At 39.2% G+C, this 18,988-nt stretch overlaps 1 protein-coding gene across 1 annotated transcript in view; it reads right to left on the bottom strand.

Moving 5' to 3' along the window:
- Positions 1-6,057: 6,057 nt before the first annotated feature.
- Positions 6,058-18,988, bottom strand: part of TBC1D4 (TBC1 domain family member 4) — a 105,493-nt gene continuing 92,562 nt past the window's right edge. The window contains exons 15-21 of the mRNA XM_054400202.1: positions 18,371-18,529; positions 17,402-17,560; positions 16,700-16,944; positions 12,567-12,726; positions 10,461-10,630; positions 7,818-7,994; positions 6,058-6,375 (exon numbers count right to left, since the gene is read on the bottom strand). Of these exons, the coding sequence (XP_054256177.1) occupies positions 6,148-6,375; positions 7,818-7,994; positions 10,461-10,630; positions 12,567-12,726; positions 16,700-16,944; positions 17,402-17,560; positions 18,371-18,529 (1,298 nt within the window). The 3' untranslated portion in view covers positions 6,058-6,147. The remainder of the gene's footprint in view (positions 6,376-7,817; positions 7,995-10,460; positions 10,631-12,566; positions 12,727-16,699; positions 16,945-17,401; positions 17,561-18,370; positions 18,530-18,988) is intronic.

The following is an 18,988-nucleotide window of genomic DNA, read 5'->3' on the forward strand; positions in this document are numbered from 1 at the left end:
AGAGGTGACCTCATAGACATCTACAGCTTCCTCAAGAGAGGCAGCAAAGTTGGAGGTGCTCATCCTCTCTCTCTGGTGACCAGAGATAAGACATGGGGAAATGGAACAAAGCCATGTCAGGAAAAGTTCAGACTGAACATTAGGAAAACATTCTTCTCTGAGAGGGTGGTTGATCACTAGAACAAGCTCCACAGGGTAGTCACTGCACCAAATCTGGCAGGGTTCAAGGAGTGTCTTGGATGACACTCTAAATGCTAGGTAGTCCTGTGAGGAGCAAGGAGCTGGCCAGGCTGATCTTTACTGGTCCCTTCCAACTTGAGACCATCTGTTTTGGGTAGCTCACTTGCATAACCAAGTCAAAAGAAATACAGGCTCAAACCAGGTCTCTCTTCATTATGTCTCTTCTGTTCTAAAACAAGGTTCTCCTGGATTGCTACTCTGAATGTGAAGAGAATGCTTATATTATACAGAATGCTTCATTCACACTCAAAGTTGATTGCTAGAGCAGTTTAAATGTTTCAGACAAAAATGGCCATAGTACTAGTATACATAGTATAGTATACATATAGTACTAGTATACATACATAGTCCAAGTACTAAACATGTGCAAGGTGATTGAAGTAATCCTTTGGAAAGATAACAGCATAGCGTACACATGGCCAGCACACCTAGGGTCTGTATTCACAGTAAGAAGCAACATCTCTTAGATTTTACAAGCACAAGCTCCCTCAGTACTTCTCCCCATGTATGCTCTGGCAGGATGTGATGTATGATATTTATGCCATCGCATAAATATCATAAATAAATAAATACCAATATATTAAAACCTTCTAACTTTCTTTTTCATAGTGAAGACTTGAACAAGTTGTAATCTCAGTACAAGGACAGTTTGGATAAGCTCCAAGAGAAGCTTTTCTAATGGGTAAGACTATCAACAATTCCCAAACCCCTTGTTAAAAAAAAGCAAGAGTTCTGAAGAGAATAGTGAAGGAGTAGAAAACTTTCACAAATCAAATGAAACTGCATTTTTGTAATGGAGCACCACCATCTCCTTCATTTGGTCTGGAACTAAGATTAGCATTAAAATAAAACCAAACAACACACCAGGTACCAATCTGTCCAGATTCTACTTCATTGCAAGCCAGTCACAACACAACCCATTGGCTGCTCAAGACACAGTAATCTCTGCCTTACTCCCCAGCTTTTTACTGTCACTGCTGAGTTTAATAGACTTTCAGACACAGTGAGGTAGGAGATTTAAGCATATAAACTCTATACCTTGCACACCAGACATCTGGAGGATGGAGTTAAGTATTCCAAACACCTTCTTGGTAAAGAAAGTTAAATTTCATTCTTTTTGGTTGCTTAGAAAGACTGAGGAAGACAAAGCATACATTAAATATATTCAATAGCTAACATTGATGGTAAAAGCTAAACTACAGAAATGCAGAATCAGCTGCAATTCTTTGAATGGATGGCATAGTCTGGTATCAAAATGGACATGTTACAGCCTGCACATGCCTATCAACACCCATTTATGACTACAAATGGATAATGGATAATCACTATTAACAGTGCCTGGTGTTACTCACCTGGACACACAAGGCTATTCACTCTAATACCTATGTGGCTTTAGGCTTAGGTAAAGTGTCCAAATGTAGACTCTCTAGCAATAACGAATTCTTGGACCAAACCACTGAAATTCTTTCCTGTGTTACAAATTGTTTGGCTTTTTTCTAGTGATATTAAGCAAAGCAGTGTCATGTTCAGGAGGGTGTAATTTAACTACTTACAATCAGCTAGATTTGTGATTTCAAGCCAGGTCTTCAACTGGAACATGCCATCTACCTTTTTTTTTTTTTTTTTTTTTGAGAAAAGTGAACTAAATGCAACTACAGATTTATTTTAAATGAATATTTCTCTTTTAAGAGAAAAATAAATAATTTCCTTTTTAGGAAAGAGAAACAACCCAAACTTTCTGGCCAAGTTTTCTATCCATAAAAGATATTAGCTCTCTTATCAGAGCAACCTGTTTCTATTGTATTTGTATCAAGTAGTAATCCTAATTTACAGGCTAGTTCACTAGCTAAAAAGATGGATGTCTTCCCAGACTTCTAAGAAAGCCCTCCACCAGCAAAAACCAGTCTAAATTAGCTCTTCTTGAAAACAGTAGACACTTTGTCTTTTCAAGTTCTCTCTGCAAGTTGACTGCAAAAACTGAAAGCTCTCTTGTGTTTACCTCAGATTCTGAAAACTTTTTTTTCCCGAACAGATAAACAAGATATAGGAAAAAAGAGCAATTTATCCAAACGCAGGAGACATTTCTGCCCCCATGCAAATATACTTGCACCTGTGTCTCCAGCTCACTTTGACTTCCCTCTTTACAGCTGCACAACAGCAACTGGCACAGAACAGCTCTAAAGCTATTTTGACAGAGAGACAAACAGATGGACACAAACATGAATGCCATTCACAGTCTTCTAGATAATCTTGCTGGTTTTTCATGTGAAGAGAGTCTGAAGGATACCTTCCTGAGGGCAGACACCATAGGGACACCCAGTTACAAGGTGTCCTGGTTTGAGGCCAGACAGATCCTCTGTTGCCCCGAGAGGGACAAAAGAATGACACTCACACAAATGGATTGAGGAATGATGGAAAGTTTAAATGGAAAAGCCATTGGTGAAACTACAGAAACTACAAGCATAGTACAAAGATATCCCAAGCATACAGAGTCCCTTCTACAACACTCAAAGGCCCCCAACATTTCCCTTCTCTCCACCTGAGGGTCTACACAAAGACCCCCAGGGCTCTTTCTTCCCCCCCCACTGCTAGGCAAGTCTCAGGCTGGCCAGGTCTGAGACTGCCCCTCCCTTCCCCTCCTGGCATTAGGCCTAGACAGGCCTAAGAGGCCTTGAGATACTCCCCCACATTTACCCAATGGGGAGCATCTCTGACAGGAGCAGAGAGGGAAGAAAGAGGCAGAAAACGACTTTGCAGATGGATTTATAGGGTGCAGAATTTATGGGTAGAAATATACCATCTCCTGTGTCCAGCTTACTGGGTTGGACACTCGGGACACCGGAGGTGTGACTTACGTGGCAGTAACAGGAGGCACCCAGCCTGAACTGCCACAGAAGGCATGCTTGTGTTCAGAATACAAATGCTGGCACAAATATCCCAACGTCATGAGTCACTCACCTCACCGTGGTTTTACTTCTGAGGTTTTTTTCTACTCGTTGATGTGGTGTCGTCCTCACCAGCTAGACACACAGTGTAGAGTTCATCAAATTACTATTCTCAACACGCATGCTGCTACAGTTTGAAGGGGGAACTTCAGCCTAGTCCCTGACTGCAAAGACTGAAAGTAAAATAAATTACCATTGGATGCAAAAGAAAAAAAATTTATAAGGTCTATATAATTCATTGGATTGCTAATGGGGATATAGAGAAGAGGCATAAACAGTTCTCTCTCTTCTTCTTCTGTCGCTTCTGCTTGCAATCTTTCTCCCCCTCTCTCTCTCTTCTCATGGCCTTGCCAGGGGTATCTCTGACTATTGTGTGAGATAATGGGAAGGAGGGAGGGAGTGGGGAACGAGGTGAATGGGTCCCCTGGATCCATCCAGGGCAGGTCTGAGGAGTTTCTGTGTTGTTTATAAATTGCAAATATATACATATTGTACATATATTTTGTATTTTGTACGTATTCATTGCATTTCATATTTATAGATTGCAGTTTGCTTGTAAATATAGCTTCACTTGCTTCCAAAACCTTCTCAGCTAGTCTGGCAATTTTTATTTTTGGGGGTAATTCTCTCAAATTAGTTGGGGGTAATTTCAACCCACTACACATATGTACTAAATGAACTGCTACAGAAGAAAAATACCTTTTAGTCATTTAATCTTAAAACCAATGCAAGACTGCTTTCCTTTGTAAGAATTTCTGTCCTCCCTGTGTCCTTCTACAATCCTGTATTTTTTTTCCCACAGTTAGAAACCAAGATCAGATCCCTTTCATCTTTCATGTAAACCGTACTACTGAGGATGAAATTGGCACCTAAGTATAGAAAATAAAATTAGCCAGAGGCCATGGGAAACGCAGCAATGACATTTATTGGAATTTCTCCAGGCACTACATGAAAAATTTTTAAAGTGAAACTAAGGATAAAGCACATTCAGTGCATAAAAAAAAAAAGGGAGAAAAAAAGAAAAATATGTATCTGAATAACCTTAATTCTTTGTAATACATGCTACTGCAGTTCCTGGGATTGGCTTTGTATGTATACATCAGCTAAAATGTACTCTGAACAAAACTGCAAAGAACTGCCTTTTCAGTTGGAATTTTCCCACCTAGTACAACACAATAATCTTGAAACATCTAGACAGATTCCACATAATTTTATACACAGTGTCAAGATCTTTCACCCCAACTGTAAAAAAGAAAGATTGTTAAGTAAATCAATATCTTTAATCAAATAAAACATCATGGAATTAAAAAAAAAAACAATCCAAACAATCCAGGAGACTCTAAGCCCCTAAATTCCACAGCAGCGTGCAGCAAATCAGCTTTGTTGTTCCTCGCTTCTATGTTAACATCAAGATTAATACTTAGAAAGCAGCGATACTCGGTGTCCTTGCTTTCTAAACTGGACAATCTTATGCATAAAGACACTGCTGGATTTGGCACTTTGCTTAATTGTTTTTCTCACTAAAAAGATGATTCCTGAAACACAGTATAAATGGTAAGAGATAACATGAGCCACTGTAGCACTCAACGGTTCAGACATGCACTCCAAAATATGTGTCTATGACACATCTTGTCTAATCTTTCTCAAAAACTCCACTCAAAAACATTTTAAAATCTATATGCATCTTTTTATACCTTTAGAAACAAATACTCTTCCTTGAAACGATCAGAGCTTACCTCACCTTCTACCCAGAACACTTAAATCCACGACTTGTTTTAAAAAGAACACTACAAAGCAGTATTAAAACAGGAACAACCTGGAAAGCCTTATTAAAACCACACCTCTATTTCAGAATCCCCTTTGAAATGTACACCCACTGTGTATGTGAAAACTGGAAGGTACAGAATACCTGAAACTTGCTTGGTCCTCTCTCATGCACTTATGCTCAACTTCCTGCAACCTGCCCCAATTTTCCCTTCAAATAAGATTTAAGAACACCATTCTGACTCCCACTATGATAAGACAAGGCTTCTTGTAGTATTTCTTTGGTTAAATAAGAATTCCTTACAAACCTAACTCTTACACAGTGTTCTGTGGAAAATGAACATCAGAATGCATGCCATCCCACAGCCTTGCTTCTTTCCTCCTGTCATCACAATCAAGCCAAGGAGAGGTGGAAGCAAACAGGCCAGGAAGGGAATTAGCAGTCACTATTAGCTCTTGCCTTTACAAGTTCTGCAAGTGTGTATTGATACCTACTTCTTAGCTCTGAGTTACAGAGGTGGAGCTATGATGCTTTTCGTTTCCAGTTCCAACATGCATGTGGAATTACGTTGCTGACTGGTACTGCCCAGGCAGCGGATGGCACTAGAGCTCTTTCTATAAGAGAACCAAGTCATGATACTTATTCTGCTTATTGGTCTGTGCACACAATGTCAGCAGAATTAAAAGAGAGGCACGCATGAAATTACACAGATTTTCTGCAGAAGATGTGTAACATGCTGCTCTTTGGAGGGAGGAAAATTACATTCTTCTTTTTTTTTTTTTCTTCAAGTATTATTCAACATACATACATATAAAGACACACTATCCTCCTTTCACTACAAGACAAGCACATCCAGAGTGAATTTGTAAATCACCAGTATCTTGGTTCTGACTAATGAAATTTCTCTTTTCCTTTAGGTCAACTCTAAATATACATCTACTCATCATAATTACATGTGAGAATTCTTTATTTCCCCCTTGTGATTTATTTACATAATCATAAAAAAAAATAATAGCTTGAATTTGCATACTGACATTTGAAGGCCCATCTGTAGCTATGAGTGTCCCAGCACTAGTTTTGGATAATACTATTGCTAAGTCCTTTGAAAAGCAGCATAATCATTTTATTTCCTTGCCCCCCCTTTTTGTTTGTTTTGTTTTGTTTGTTTCGAAGAAATGCTGCCTAGAATACCCTGGTTTATGGCTTACTCCTTATTTTATTATTTGGATTGTAGTTGACTTCCTTCAGGAGTAGTTCACAGTCAGACCATGCTTCTTCTGGCAAGTACTTTATTATCTGCTCAAGTGTCTTTTGATATGTTATCTTCTCCTGTTCCAGGGACTGAATTGTAGTCTTCATTTTGTTCTCTCTAGTCAAAAGAGTCTCCAGGTTGGATTCCAGACTCTGAATTTTAGCATGAGCAACCTGTAAACAATAACATTATCTTTATAATAAAATTGAAACATTCTGAATAACCTTTTTATATTAGGATATGCTATATGTTAAGGAAAGAACTTAATTATATAGATGTTTATAAAAGGCATCTATGTAGGCAAATGATACAAGGAATGCCTACTGTGTTATCATGTACAGAATCTCCAATACACAGATCTCCAGATCAATCTGAAGGATTTCTAAAAGCTTTACAGCTGATTTGAGACATGCAAGTTGTAGCAACCAAGCAAGTTAACAGTAACAAGGAACTGAAATTGCACAGAGAAAAAGGACATCATCAGCTAGGGTAGTACTAGAAGAAACACCTTGTCTGACAGTGATGGAGCAATGGGAATCCTATGTAGTAAGAGAAATTAGCAGAATGGATATGATAGAGGGAGAAAAACCCTCATGTTCCCTATTCTCCAGTAGAAGACCTGCAGCTTTCTCTGGGAAAAATAAAAACAAAACAACAAAGCAACAACGAAATACTGACTAGTAGGGAGAAACTCCGGATCTAAGCAGTAGCAAATGTCTCTCTGTGGGAGGTGGGGGAATTCTGAATGGTCTTAGGAGAGGGCCCAAGCAGAGAAATGAAGCTATATAAAAAGATGAAGAGGTTAAGGAATGAGTAAGATGCCTTACACTACAGTAAAGACCCAGGTATGAGTAGCAAACTAACTAAAAATAGTAAAGAAAAAATATTAATAGTAAAAAAAGTAATATCAAAAGAACACAGCACCCTTAGCCCATAAACACAAAAATAACCACAATTTAATCTTTCCTTTTTTCCCTCTGCTTCAGTTTTCAGAAGCTGAAGGTGCTCTGAGCACTTTCCAGTATGTGTTCAGATTAACAAATATAAAAAGAAATGGCCTAATGATGGAAAAAGAAGAGCTTGTCTTTTAGGAAAGTGCAAGACAACACATACTGAAACCTGAAAAAAGTCTTGGCCAACCTATCTGAGAAAGGGTGAACAGTGAAAGAGGAAGAGAAGACTTTTGTAAAGCAAAGTCCAGTGGGCACTCAGCTATGTTCAAGTTTGCTAGGAGAGACCACCTTTCAAAAGTAGGACTACAAGTTTCACCAGAAGGAAACAGAATACTGCCTAGAGTTTCTGCAGAAAGCAAGCCTATTGCACTGTGTATTATTTCTTAAAACTTTCCAATAGAGAAGCAGAGAGATGAATAGACAGAGAAATTATTTTTCAGCAAACTACACTTATCTGGCCAACAGATTTTATGGGAGGTAAAGGTCGAGATATTTGTAGAAAAAGAAATCTAAATCAAGAAGGAAAAGACCAAGAAATGACAAAGGAGTGGAAAAAAAAACATCTCCTGGAAGTAAATCACTGCAATTAGGAGAACTGCTCAACTGCATAGGACCTAGCAGTTAGGTGACTTCTCATTGAAAAAAGACAGGCAGTCATTTACCTGCAGCTTCTCCAACAAATCCATATTTTGTCTCTTCAGATGACTGTTTGCCCTCTCCAGCTTCTCCAGGGGTTCACCTTCATCACAGGGATTCACATTTTCCTGCAGTTCATCCTGAAGAACGTGATATTCAACTTCATAGGCATGGAGTTGTTTTGAAATATCCATCTCAAACACCTGCCATAAGAAGAAAAACGATTTTTTAACTACAACAGAAAGCACTTATTTGACATGAATGTTTGGCTAAAACACAACTTTGCTTGATTAACTTAATGCTTTTTCCTGTTCCTCTCAAAAAAGTATTTTAAGGGGAAGTCTACAATAAGAACATCTTAGCATCTAGAGTTTTTATTGAAGCCATAATAAATCATTGACTTTAGAACAGACGGCATCATCACTTTTACCATTACCAAATCATCTCTCACTATGAAATGTATCAGCAGAAAAATCTTAATTTTTCCAAGAATTTTATAAAATGACCAAGTTTTGTAATTTCTTTTGTTAAGGAATATTAAGAAGTTCAAGAAAAATTTCTAAAATTCAAGATTCACCAGCTCATGATAGGAACAGGACCACACAATAAAGAATAATCATCCAGAAGTCATTGGATCTCCACCTTCAAAACTATATCTCTTGACTCCAAGTGCCCATTTATAGACATTTATAACAACAGTCTTCACGGTTACAGTTTTCCTGTGCTCTGTCTCTGCATGAACTGCTTTCTTATTGGGATGCTGTGGTGACAAAGAATTGCGAAGACTATGGACCTGAATATCTATCAGGGATAATGACACTTATCTGTTTCCATATTTAGTCACATAGCCTCTCAGCTTCTGAAAGTTAACAAAATATTAGGACTAGGGAGGGGAGGATATCTGCACGAGCTTTAATTCTGTTCCTTGTTATAGAGATTACAAACACTATATCAACAGAAGACTCACAGAGATCATCAAACCAAACAAGCTCTGCATTACATTCACTGCTCTTCAAGTAATTCAAATGAGGTAAAACTTTAAATTATATATAGTGCTTATGCATGAAGCTTGGCAAGAGCTCTTTTTCTTCTGTGTAGCTACTTGGTCACTTCTTCATTTCACTTCACTTACAGTCACTTCACGTACAGTCCTGCATAATGCCTACTTTTTTGTTTATCTCAGGACTGTAGAGGACAGTCCTGAGAATTACAGCACAGAAAACAGCCAAATGACTCCCCCTGCAGCCAGCCCAGGCAGAAACAATATGATATAGGCAGTCTACACGAGTGCAGATCCAGAAGACTCAGCATGAAATCACAGGACAGGCAAGCAGGCAACCTTCCTCTTGGTGAGGAGCCACATCCTCCTCCACTCAAGCAATGTAACCCATTCTTTACTCAATGAGACCTAGCTTTGCACAAAGCCACTTCTACCATGCTCACTGCAACATGACTGCTCTGCATCTCACAGGACAGAGGTTTGATTTCTAATAGTATCAAAAATATTCAACTACCATCACTCCCAGAATCAGACACTAAAGTGCCTGACAGGTTTAGCATGGCAGTCACAACCAGTGGAATGAGGAAATGAAGACTTATGTGCCATCTAAAAATGAATTTTTAACTGACAGCACTTGAACCATTCAAATGTTAGCCAAGCCATAAGAATGAATCACTGTTAACTGCACTCCTGCATAAGGAGATGGCTTTCTAGAGCTACAGTGCTGTCTCTCAACTGCCACCTAAAGGGGGAAAACTGCTCACAGGTTCACAGTTAAGGTAGTAAACTGAGGTTTATTTTCAATTTGTATATTCTATTCAGAGGAAGACAACGTAGACAGATGAAGATCTCCACCACTGACACTATTCCACAAGAAGCCTTTCCTCTGTCAGCATCAGTAATTTGTTGTTTCTCTTCCATTCTCATCCTTTGCCACGAAGTTGCAATGACACTGATGAACTAACAGTACTCCTCCCTCCCTTTCCCTTACCCAAGAAAGGCAGGGATCAGTCCTGAAGAGCTTTTACCTCCAGCACCAAGCACCTGCCAAGTATGATCCATAATCCTCACGCAGACAGAAGTCACTCCCGCAACAGAACTGCAAGGAGTTCTCTTGACCTTGATTTTAATTACAGATCATGAAAACAGGGCCTTGCCAACTTCCTAACTTGCAGGATTTTGAATTGGAGGTCTCAGAAAAGTTCCTACAGGGGTACCTGGCCCTGTGCAGCTAGAATTTCAACGGATCAGGAGGAAAAGTTGCTGTGACGCTGCCTCTTCCCATCACAGCAAGTGATTCCTGTCAACAAACTGTTGGGACTGCTCACCCACCAGCAGGGAGCAACTCCTGGGTTTTGGTTTGGAAAGCAGGCTACTTTTACCCTTCTGATGGTGATACGAAATTTATAAGCAGTCATGTTTTTCCAACAGCAGGGGCACAAAAGAACCTTTGTACTAAACCTTGAGGTAGCAACTAAAACTGCAGTTCAAACCCCACTGAAATTAGCTCATATCCTATTTCTAAGCAGGTTACTAGGATGATGACTCCTTAGCATTTCAAATCAAAAGGAGCATAGTGAGAAGGCTTTTACATATAGCTTAACACATGACTCATTTAAAGTCAACTAAATGGGGGAAGGAAAAAAATTAAAGATAAAAACAACCTTACCTGAGTAATAATTTTTTCCATTTGAGGCTGAGTCATATCTGGAATAGTGGTTTTAAGAAAATCAACAATGTTTTCAAAACTTTCACATCCCTTTATAGAAGCTTCTTGACTGCTAAGCAGGCTCAGTGCTACTTTAAATATGACTTCTGTTCCTTGAAGAAAAATAATATCTAAAAAAGAAAATCATGAGAGTATCTTGAAAAGGAGAGCTGAAGTCATTGGACATATATATATTTTATAAAAATATATATGTATTTGATGGGATGTTTTTCTTTTTAATCAGTTGTACTGCAGATGTATTTAGAATGCAATCTTTCTTGTTTCAACATGAGATTACAGCATATAAAAGCATTTTCTGTAACCTTGCAGACGTGAGAGATCATTAAAGAAAATACTGCATGCTCATTAAGCCTGTAACTGTTACCTGCAATAAACATGTAATGGAATCATTACTGCCTGCTGCAGATTACAGATTGCTAACAAACTTCTAACTTTTCAAGTGTCTCAGCCACTGAAAAGCAATTGTGAAGCAGATGACGACACACTGATGTTTTACTGCTTGCTACGGGCAGAAATTAGTCCTTAAAAAATGATCACGTGGATTCCATAACCAATCACATTAGTTTCAAAATCCATAGTATTGCTCACATTGGCTATAATTTAAGACCTAACCCCCTACTTTCAGGTATAATTACATGGATGTGAGGAGAAAGTACAGGCTGTGCATCAGAGAGGAGACACTGCACAGAAACTGTAAACTTGATCACAGTAACTAGAAACTTGGTAGCAGTGGTGGACTTGTAGTTACCGAGATGAACACAGCACACAAGCAGTTCAAATAAGCCTCCTGGGCTGTTCACTCTGTGACACCAAGAGCAGGGCTACACAACTGAACAAGATCAACTCTGATGGTGATACTGAGAGGTCACCCCTAGCCCTAATCCAGTATCACAGAGTAGTACGTGGACACTGGTGAGGCAGCCACCTCACTCATACACAGCTCCTGAAAGTCTCCCTCCTCAAGTGAGAATGTACATTCAAGCAGCATAAATGTAGGAATGTGTGTATTTGTGATGGGCAGACATTGACCATCTGTTTCTGGTATGTGACAATGGCCCACAAGATGCTGATGATGCACGAATCCAAAGCATTAGGAAGAAAAGCAACATAGTGACTTTTCAGTTTTAAAATGGGAACGTGACTTGTGCAGCTCATTTACAGAGAGATGACCCTTCCTACCCTTAAAAAAAATGTTTTCCAAATTCAAAGTCTACTGAAGAAAGAAAGAAAAAAAAATAACACTTTAGCCTTGAAAAACAGAAAGAAAAAAAAATAAGTCCTTGAGTATCTCAGAATTCAGTAATCCCACTGGGAAAGAGATGTACCAATCACACAAATACCACTGAAAAACATATACAACAAACATTTGTTCACGCAAAGAGCAGTCAGAAGAAGTTTGTTGTAAAAGGAAAGAAACTCTACAATGAAGAAATCACTAGGTGAAAATACTGTAAATGCAACAAGGCACAATCAGTTCTGTATGAGGTATTATCTACAGAGAAGCATACCATGAAAAACCTATCTAAATGAAGTAAGAGGCATACTAAGACTAGGAAATTGTTCAACATATATATGTTCAACATATATATGAATATCTGAAACAGCCTTTAAGTTCAAGCTTACTTGAATTTTTATTAGAAAGCACTTTAGAATCAATTATTCAGAAACACTTTCTTGAAAACCAATGCATTCTCTTTTTTTCTATTTGCAAATTAAACAACAAGAACTTTTCTATAGACATAAACTAACTGCTTCATGCATAAAACACATTTGCAACAATAAACATCCTGTTGTTTGCACTTCACAACTTTCTTGGCTAATAACAGCAGACATACTCAATTGCTCAAGTCTGATGTTTCCAAGAGTACATTTCGATTTTCCCCTTTGAAAAGGAGCTGACATCTCTCCATGAAGAGCATCGCTACTTGCCACCCACAATAGTCACAGCAAATGTCCTTAGTCTGCAGAACACTATTCCCAGAGAGCTTCAAAACACAATGGACAACTTTGTTCTGTTTATTATTGCAATAGAATAAACTTTCTTACCAAATACTCTGGCTACAAATCCTAACGGAAACTGAGAAGCGAACAGTGTAAGAAACCATGGTGCAGCATAAAGGCTGGGACTGATCTCATTTTCTTCAAGATGATTATACAGGTCTCTGTGATAATCATGAAGAAGCCTTGAAAGCTGATACATCTGAATCTAAAGTGCATGAGGGGGTTGGGAGGAAAGAAAGCAGAGAAAGACAAGTTCAGCTTTACTTAGTTTTCCAAATCATTCTAATTTCACTTGAGAAAAGTTAACTCTGATACAGATGGCACCGTAAAATGAAGCTTAATTGTTACCTAGGGCCTCCAGTGCCTACACACACATAAACAACCCACCCCTAATAAATTAAAACCAACACAGTTGTCAATAACAAGGAACAGTTTGAACGCAATTATGAATGAAGAATCATGTCAAGATTCACAGGCTTAAGTTAAGAATATTCAACTTTATCAACAAAACAGAACTTTTGGTCTTACAGAAGTACCTCTTTTAAGTTGCCAAAACTCTCCAGCACAGAGCTGAACTGTTTCAGGCTTCATTTACACGTTTCAGCTTTCATCTTTTGAACCTTGGCCATATTTTTGCTGCATTTAAAATTCCTATGTTACAACTGACACTTTAGACAGCCTCTGTATGCACAGAGTACCTTAGGTATGGTGGGTCACTAGAGGTGTACCACATCCGTATTTCCAAGCACACCACCCATATGCCAGTGGTCCAGAGAAATTTAAGATACCGATGCAAAAAATGACATTATACATCCTGTAAAAGCTTGCAAAACAAAGTGGATACAAGTTGATATTTGTTGCCAAAAATATCACTCTTTGGCAAATTAAAATCCTTGCAATTTTGGTAGTTTATATTCTACACTAAGTCGCTTACAACTCAGAGCCATGCTTCTCTCAGAAGGCAGAAGATGACCATATGTATCTATATATAGATATATAGATAGACACACACACACATATATGTAGACATATATACATAGAAATATGTAGACATATATTGATTAGCTGTCAGGTCCAATTCTGCTATCAACAGTTCCTTATGTTTAAGGTGTATCCATTCCTCCTTAAATAAGAAAAAGACTTACTGGATTTAACTACATTCCTACTTCTAGTGGTCAAGATTCTTCCCTACCAAAAATTGACTGCACTTGAAACTATTTGTCAGTCAGCGGAGACCACAAGCAGACAGATGACTTCTCATTCAGGCAAATTAGTTAAACTTGTGTATGTGTTTGAGTCCTTGCTTTAATTGTTACAGATACGGCACACTTTGGGCAGTGTCAATACAAAACACATTTACACATGAAATTTTAATAGTACTACAGAGGTAATAATCCAGTTGGATGAGTTCATGATGAGCTAAGCATCTAGATTACTACTTTTTTTCTGGACGATGATTAAAGTATAAATCCAGTAAGTTTTCATTATCCTAAAGTAACCTTCAACATTTTTCTTCTACAGGGCAGAAGCTAATACTGCTTATAAGCTTACTTGTGTTTCAGTACTGCAAATGCAAAAGAATTTACAAGTGTTCTACTCCTGTCAGAAAACAAAACAATGGTCTAGGCTATAATGAGACTCTCTAAGTCCTCTTCAGTAATTTAGCGTGTCTTGAGCAGACAAAACTTGTACTTTTGTCTAGAATGGGAAAACCGCCTAGGAGAAAACTGTGAAGAAAGAGAGGTCATTTCATTTAAAGGGAAAAGAGTAGTACAAGTGGTAAACCTTCTCCAACTTAAAAAGTGTTACTCTTAAAAGTTTCTGACAATGAAAGTTTAAGAATAATTTAAATCGAAAAGTGAAATCCTGGATTTAGGAATGGTCTTAAACCACCACATTATCAGAAGTCTACAATTGCAGTGTAACATGCAAACACAAAGCATTTTTGAGGAAAAAAATGATACATTTACCATATTTTGACATCCACTGGTTCAAAACATATATGAGAGGGGGGTGGGGAATGGAGCACGGAAGAGGTAGAATGTTGCTCTTTGTGGATATTCACCCTTAGGTCATTACAAGAAACTTGTTATAGGATACTTAGAATCATAGAATGGTATGGGCCAGAAGGGACCTCCAAAGGTCATCTGGTCTGACCTCCCCACAGTCATCAGGGACATCCCCAACTAGATCAGGCTGCCCAGGGCCTTGTTGAGCCTCACCTTGAATATCTCCAGGGAAGGGGCCTCAGCTACCTCCCTGGGCAACCTGTTCCAGTGTTGCACTACCCTCATAGTAAAGAACTTGTTCCTAACATCCAGTCTCAATCTGCTCTTCTTCAGTTTAAAGCCCCTCGTCCTGTCACTGCAGACCTTTGTAAACAGACTCTTCCCATCCTTCCTGTAGGCCCCCTTCAGGTACTGGAAGGCTGCTAGCAGGTCTCCCCAGAGCCTTTTCTCCAGGCTGAACACAACCCCAGCTCCCTCAGCCTGTCCTTGTTAGCAAAGGTGTTCCAACCCCTTGATCGTTCCTGTGGCCCTCCTCTGGACCCGTCCATCAGGTCCACATCCTTCCTATATTGAGGGCTCCAGACCTGGACACAGTACTCCAGGTGAGGTCTCACCAGAGCAGACAAAATGGCAGAATCACCTCTCTGGATCTGCTGGCAATGCTTCTTTTGATGCAGCTCAGGATGTGATTTGTCTTCTGGGCTGCAAGTGCACACTGCCTGCTCATGTCCAGTTTCTCATCCATCATCACCCCCAAATCCTTTTCCTCAGGGCTGCTTTCTAACACCTCATTCACCCCATCTATATCAATAGTGAGGATTGTTCTGGCCCAGGTGCAGAACCTTGCACTTGTTCTTGTTGAACCTTATCTGTTCCTCTGGGCCCACTTCTCCAGCCTGTCCAGGTCCCTCTGGATGACATCCTGTCCCTCTGGGGTATTGACAGCACCACACAGCTTTCTGTCATCTGCAAACTTGCTGATGGGGCATTCAATCCCACTATGTCAATGATAAAAACATTAAACAGCACAGGCCCCAGTGTCCCTGAGGGACACCATTTGTCACCGTTCTCCATCTGGACTTCAAGCCATTAAGCACCATCCTCTGGGTGTGACCATCCAGCCAATTCCTTATCCACTGAACAGTACACCCAGCAAATCCATATCTCTCCAACTTGGTGAGCAGGATGTTGTGGGGGATCAACTTACACCCACAGTAAACCACTCCTCTTTATAATTTTTAGAATAAGCACATACAATTTCTTTAATTACAATCTACTCTGTTCTGAACATTTGACAAATAAGCATCTAAAGCAACTGGTCATGAAAAGCAGACTGAAATTCCCTCTTAAGTTTATACTTATCAATGTCTACTATGCAGGGAGCAAAAAAAATAAAAGACTTTTTTATCTGCCTCTTTTTTTCTCTTCCCCCATTATGGATGAGAAGTGTTAACTCAGCAGTGGGATAGCATATAGTTATTTAAATCAGTGGACAGTTGCATCTCAAGGTGAAAGATTTCTCAAACATTAAACCCTGCAGTTGATACAGACCTAAAACGTGTGTCTCCTTCCTAAGCAGCCTTAATCCTTAGCTGTTAAAAGACTAATATTGGAGAGCATGTATCGTTTCATAGGCAAACTGAATGATTTGAAATTCATCTCTTTCCTTTTTGTGTTGAGGGTGGTGTGGGACAGGGCAATGAGAATAGAGGTGCAAATGATGATGGAAGAGAGCAGCACCATGTACAAATGCCTGTGGAGTACCTCGACTGGCCACTGGGCGACACTAGTGATCTACCTTGGCAATCACAAGAGGAAAATCTACATCCAAGAGCGAGTTTATGGACTGAAGAAAACGTCTAATTTATTTTTAAACGTCATGTATACAGAAGCAAGCACATCGCAGAGAGAGAAATTAGGGAAGGAGCAGGAAGAGAAAAACAGCAAAGAAAGCAGAGCTTCTAAACAAAAGATGATAGAATGTGTTTGGACGTTGTGAACTTTTGTTTGCAAACTGAGAGGCGGAGAGGCGTTCAACAGTAACATTTACATGCACAACTTCCAAAAGAGCATTAGAAGCTTCCTAAGGCCCTGGAGAATACAAGCAACCTCTGAGAGCTCAAAACTCATTTAAAACCCTGGTTTGCTTTAGGAAAAGGACCGACTTACCTGTAGTGACATCATATCTGGCCTGTACTGTTTCCGGAAGCCAAGGTCATACATGAGGAATTTCAGCATTTCAAAGGCCTGTTCTTCACTCATATGTAGAAGCAGCACTCCAGCTACAAAGCTTATACCTTGACAATAACCCACTTCTTTGTCCAGCAAAGAATATGCTTTCAGGAGATTAAAGAGTGATAGCTGTCCTGCTCCAAGGTGAGCAGAAAAGTAAGGATGTGTAGGGAATGTCCGTCCTGATGCAAAGAAAGAAGAGTAGTTCATATTCAGGTCTTCTCCAAAAAACCCCAGATCCATCTGTCAATCAGCACTTCTCTCTTCCCATACACCATTTCTCCTTGCTTCCATACACAGGTCGACTTTTGTTAAATGAATCTGTATTTATCTTATCACTGATTTTGGACTGTATCCACTGAGCTTATTCAATATTCTTGTCTGCATAGAACCTACAGAAGCAACTGCTTGATTTCTCTTTTCAGACTGATGTAGAAAAGCATAAATACAAACAGCATAACCTAAAAAATAATCTGCTTAGTAGACACTGAGTGGCATATACACACTATGTCATGATGACACAGAAAAGTTCTGTTGATACAGCATCTCCAGCAACAGCTTCCATTAAGACTAGTGCATTTCCACTCAAAGACCCATCAAGCAAAACAGAAAAAAACTGCCAACTACAAACAGACATACCTAGATCTACAAGGATGGCATGCTGTTGAGCTGTCAGTTGTTTCAGAAGTTCTTTGTAAGAGATGTCAGGAGGCTGTTGCTTGTTTGGCAGTCTGTGTCTGACTCGGTGTTGCACAGCCAAAAACTGCCAAATTTCTCCCCGACGACTCTTTGGTACACCTGCATGTCAGTGGAAAACAAACAAACAAACAAAAACACAGACAAGGGGCATATTTTTAGTCCTATAACACAAGAATTTGCTTTATCATAATCTTCCCCTGTCATAATCTTTGAGCCACTCGGCAGGATCCCTTACAAACAGTCAGCTTCGTAATTTGGCCACTCTGTAGAGTATTCATCAAGCAGCTGCTCCTCAGTCCCACTAAGTAAACATTATCTACAAGCTTAAGGTGATTCCACTGAGCAGTACATTGGGCAGGTGAGGTACAGACATCACTTGTTTTGCCACTTCTGAGCTGTTAGCCCTCAGCAGCAAAATATGCACAACTACACAAAGAATACATTCCATTCCAGCCTATTTATAAAGGTTGAACTTCATTCACGGGTGTAAAAGAGTGGGAAGTCCACCTCTTTCTATCCTTCTGAAAGGGCTGCTCATGTCCACAGGCTTGAAACTTACAAGTCAGTTGGATAAGAACTACAGACCAAAAACCAGAAGGTCACAGTGTTAGCTTCAGAAGCTCTAACATCAATCTTTGGTATTATAATACATGAACACAAGGCACTACTTTCATGAGTATGACTATACATAGTTCTGCATTGCTGACACTCAAAGCTGCAGACACAGCAGAACCTATTTTCTACTTGGCAGCAGGAGGAAGGTGCATTTACAAAAAGAAGGCAATTATTTTGTGATTTTGCACTGCTGGAAAAAGTGTACTGCTGGCAGGTTTTCTTTGGTATCAAAAGGGAATAAATAAAAAAAAATAAACTCAGGTTTTTATACTTCATAGTTAAAAGCCATCCTACCTTCTTTCAAAGTGGAGTGAATATCTTCCATGTCACATCGGATTTTGGCTCTGCAGTTTATTAACTTCTTTTCCCAAACATTTATGACATCTTTCTGACATGTACCAACTTCATCATAGTCCAGTTTCACTTTTCTTGACTGGAGTTCATCTCTGCTTGCTAGAGCACAGAATGCAAAGGAAGAGCACACAGAAAAACAGAAAAAATATTAGAAAATCACATGAGACCTCAAACATGCAAAACCCATCCAAGTTAGATATATCTACCTGATAATCTGACAAGGGATAAATACACCTTCCACAATGTATCAGTTAAGAGCTGAGATGGGGCCAGTCTTTTGTCATAAAATGCTGCAGGTAACAATTTAACTTCTGTAACTAGGCCATGAACATTACTAATTCATGAAGTACATGGAAGTATTTCTTGAAGCTTGGGGCAAGAAGAAAAACCCACTTAACACAATCAACTTCACCACATCTGCTTTTTTTTCCAACTGCAGAAACACCTTTGATGATTTTTCCTCTTGTTTATATTGCACATTACAATTGTTTTAGCATGGAAAGTCCCGACCATGCATGTTTAGATTAGAGATTTAGACAAGCAAGCTAGGCAAGTCTT

Source organism: Indicator indicator, chromosome 1 (assembly GCF_027791375.1).
Source record: "Indicator indicator isolate 239-I01 chromosome 1, UM_Iind_1.1, whole genome shotgun sequence".
NCBI lineage: Eukaryota > Metazoa > Chordata > Aves > Piciformes > Indicatoridae > Indicator > Indicator indicator.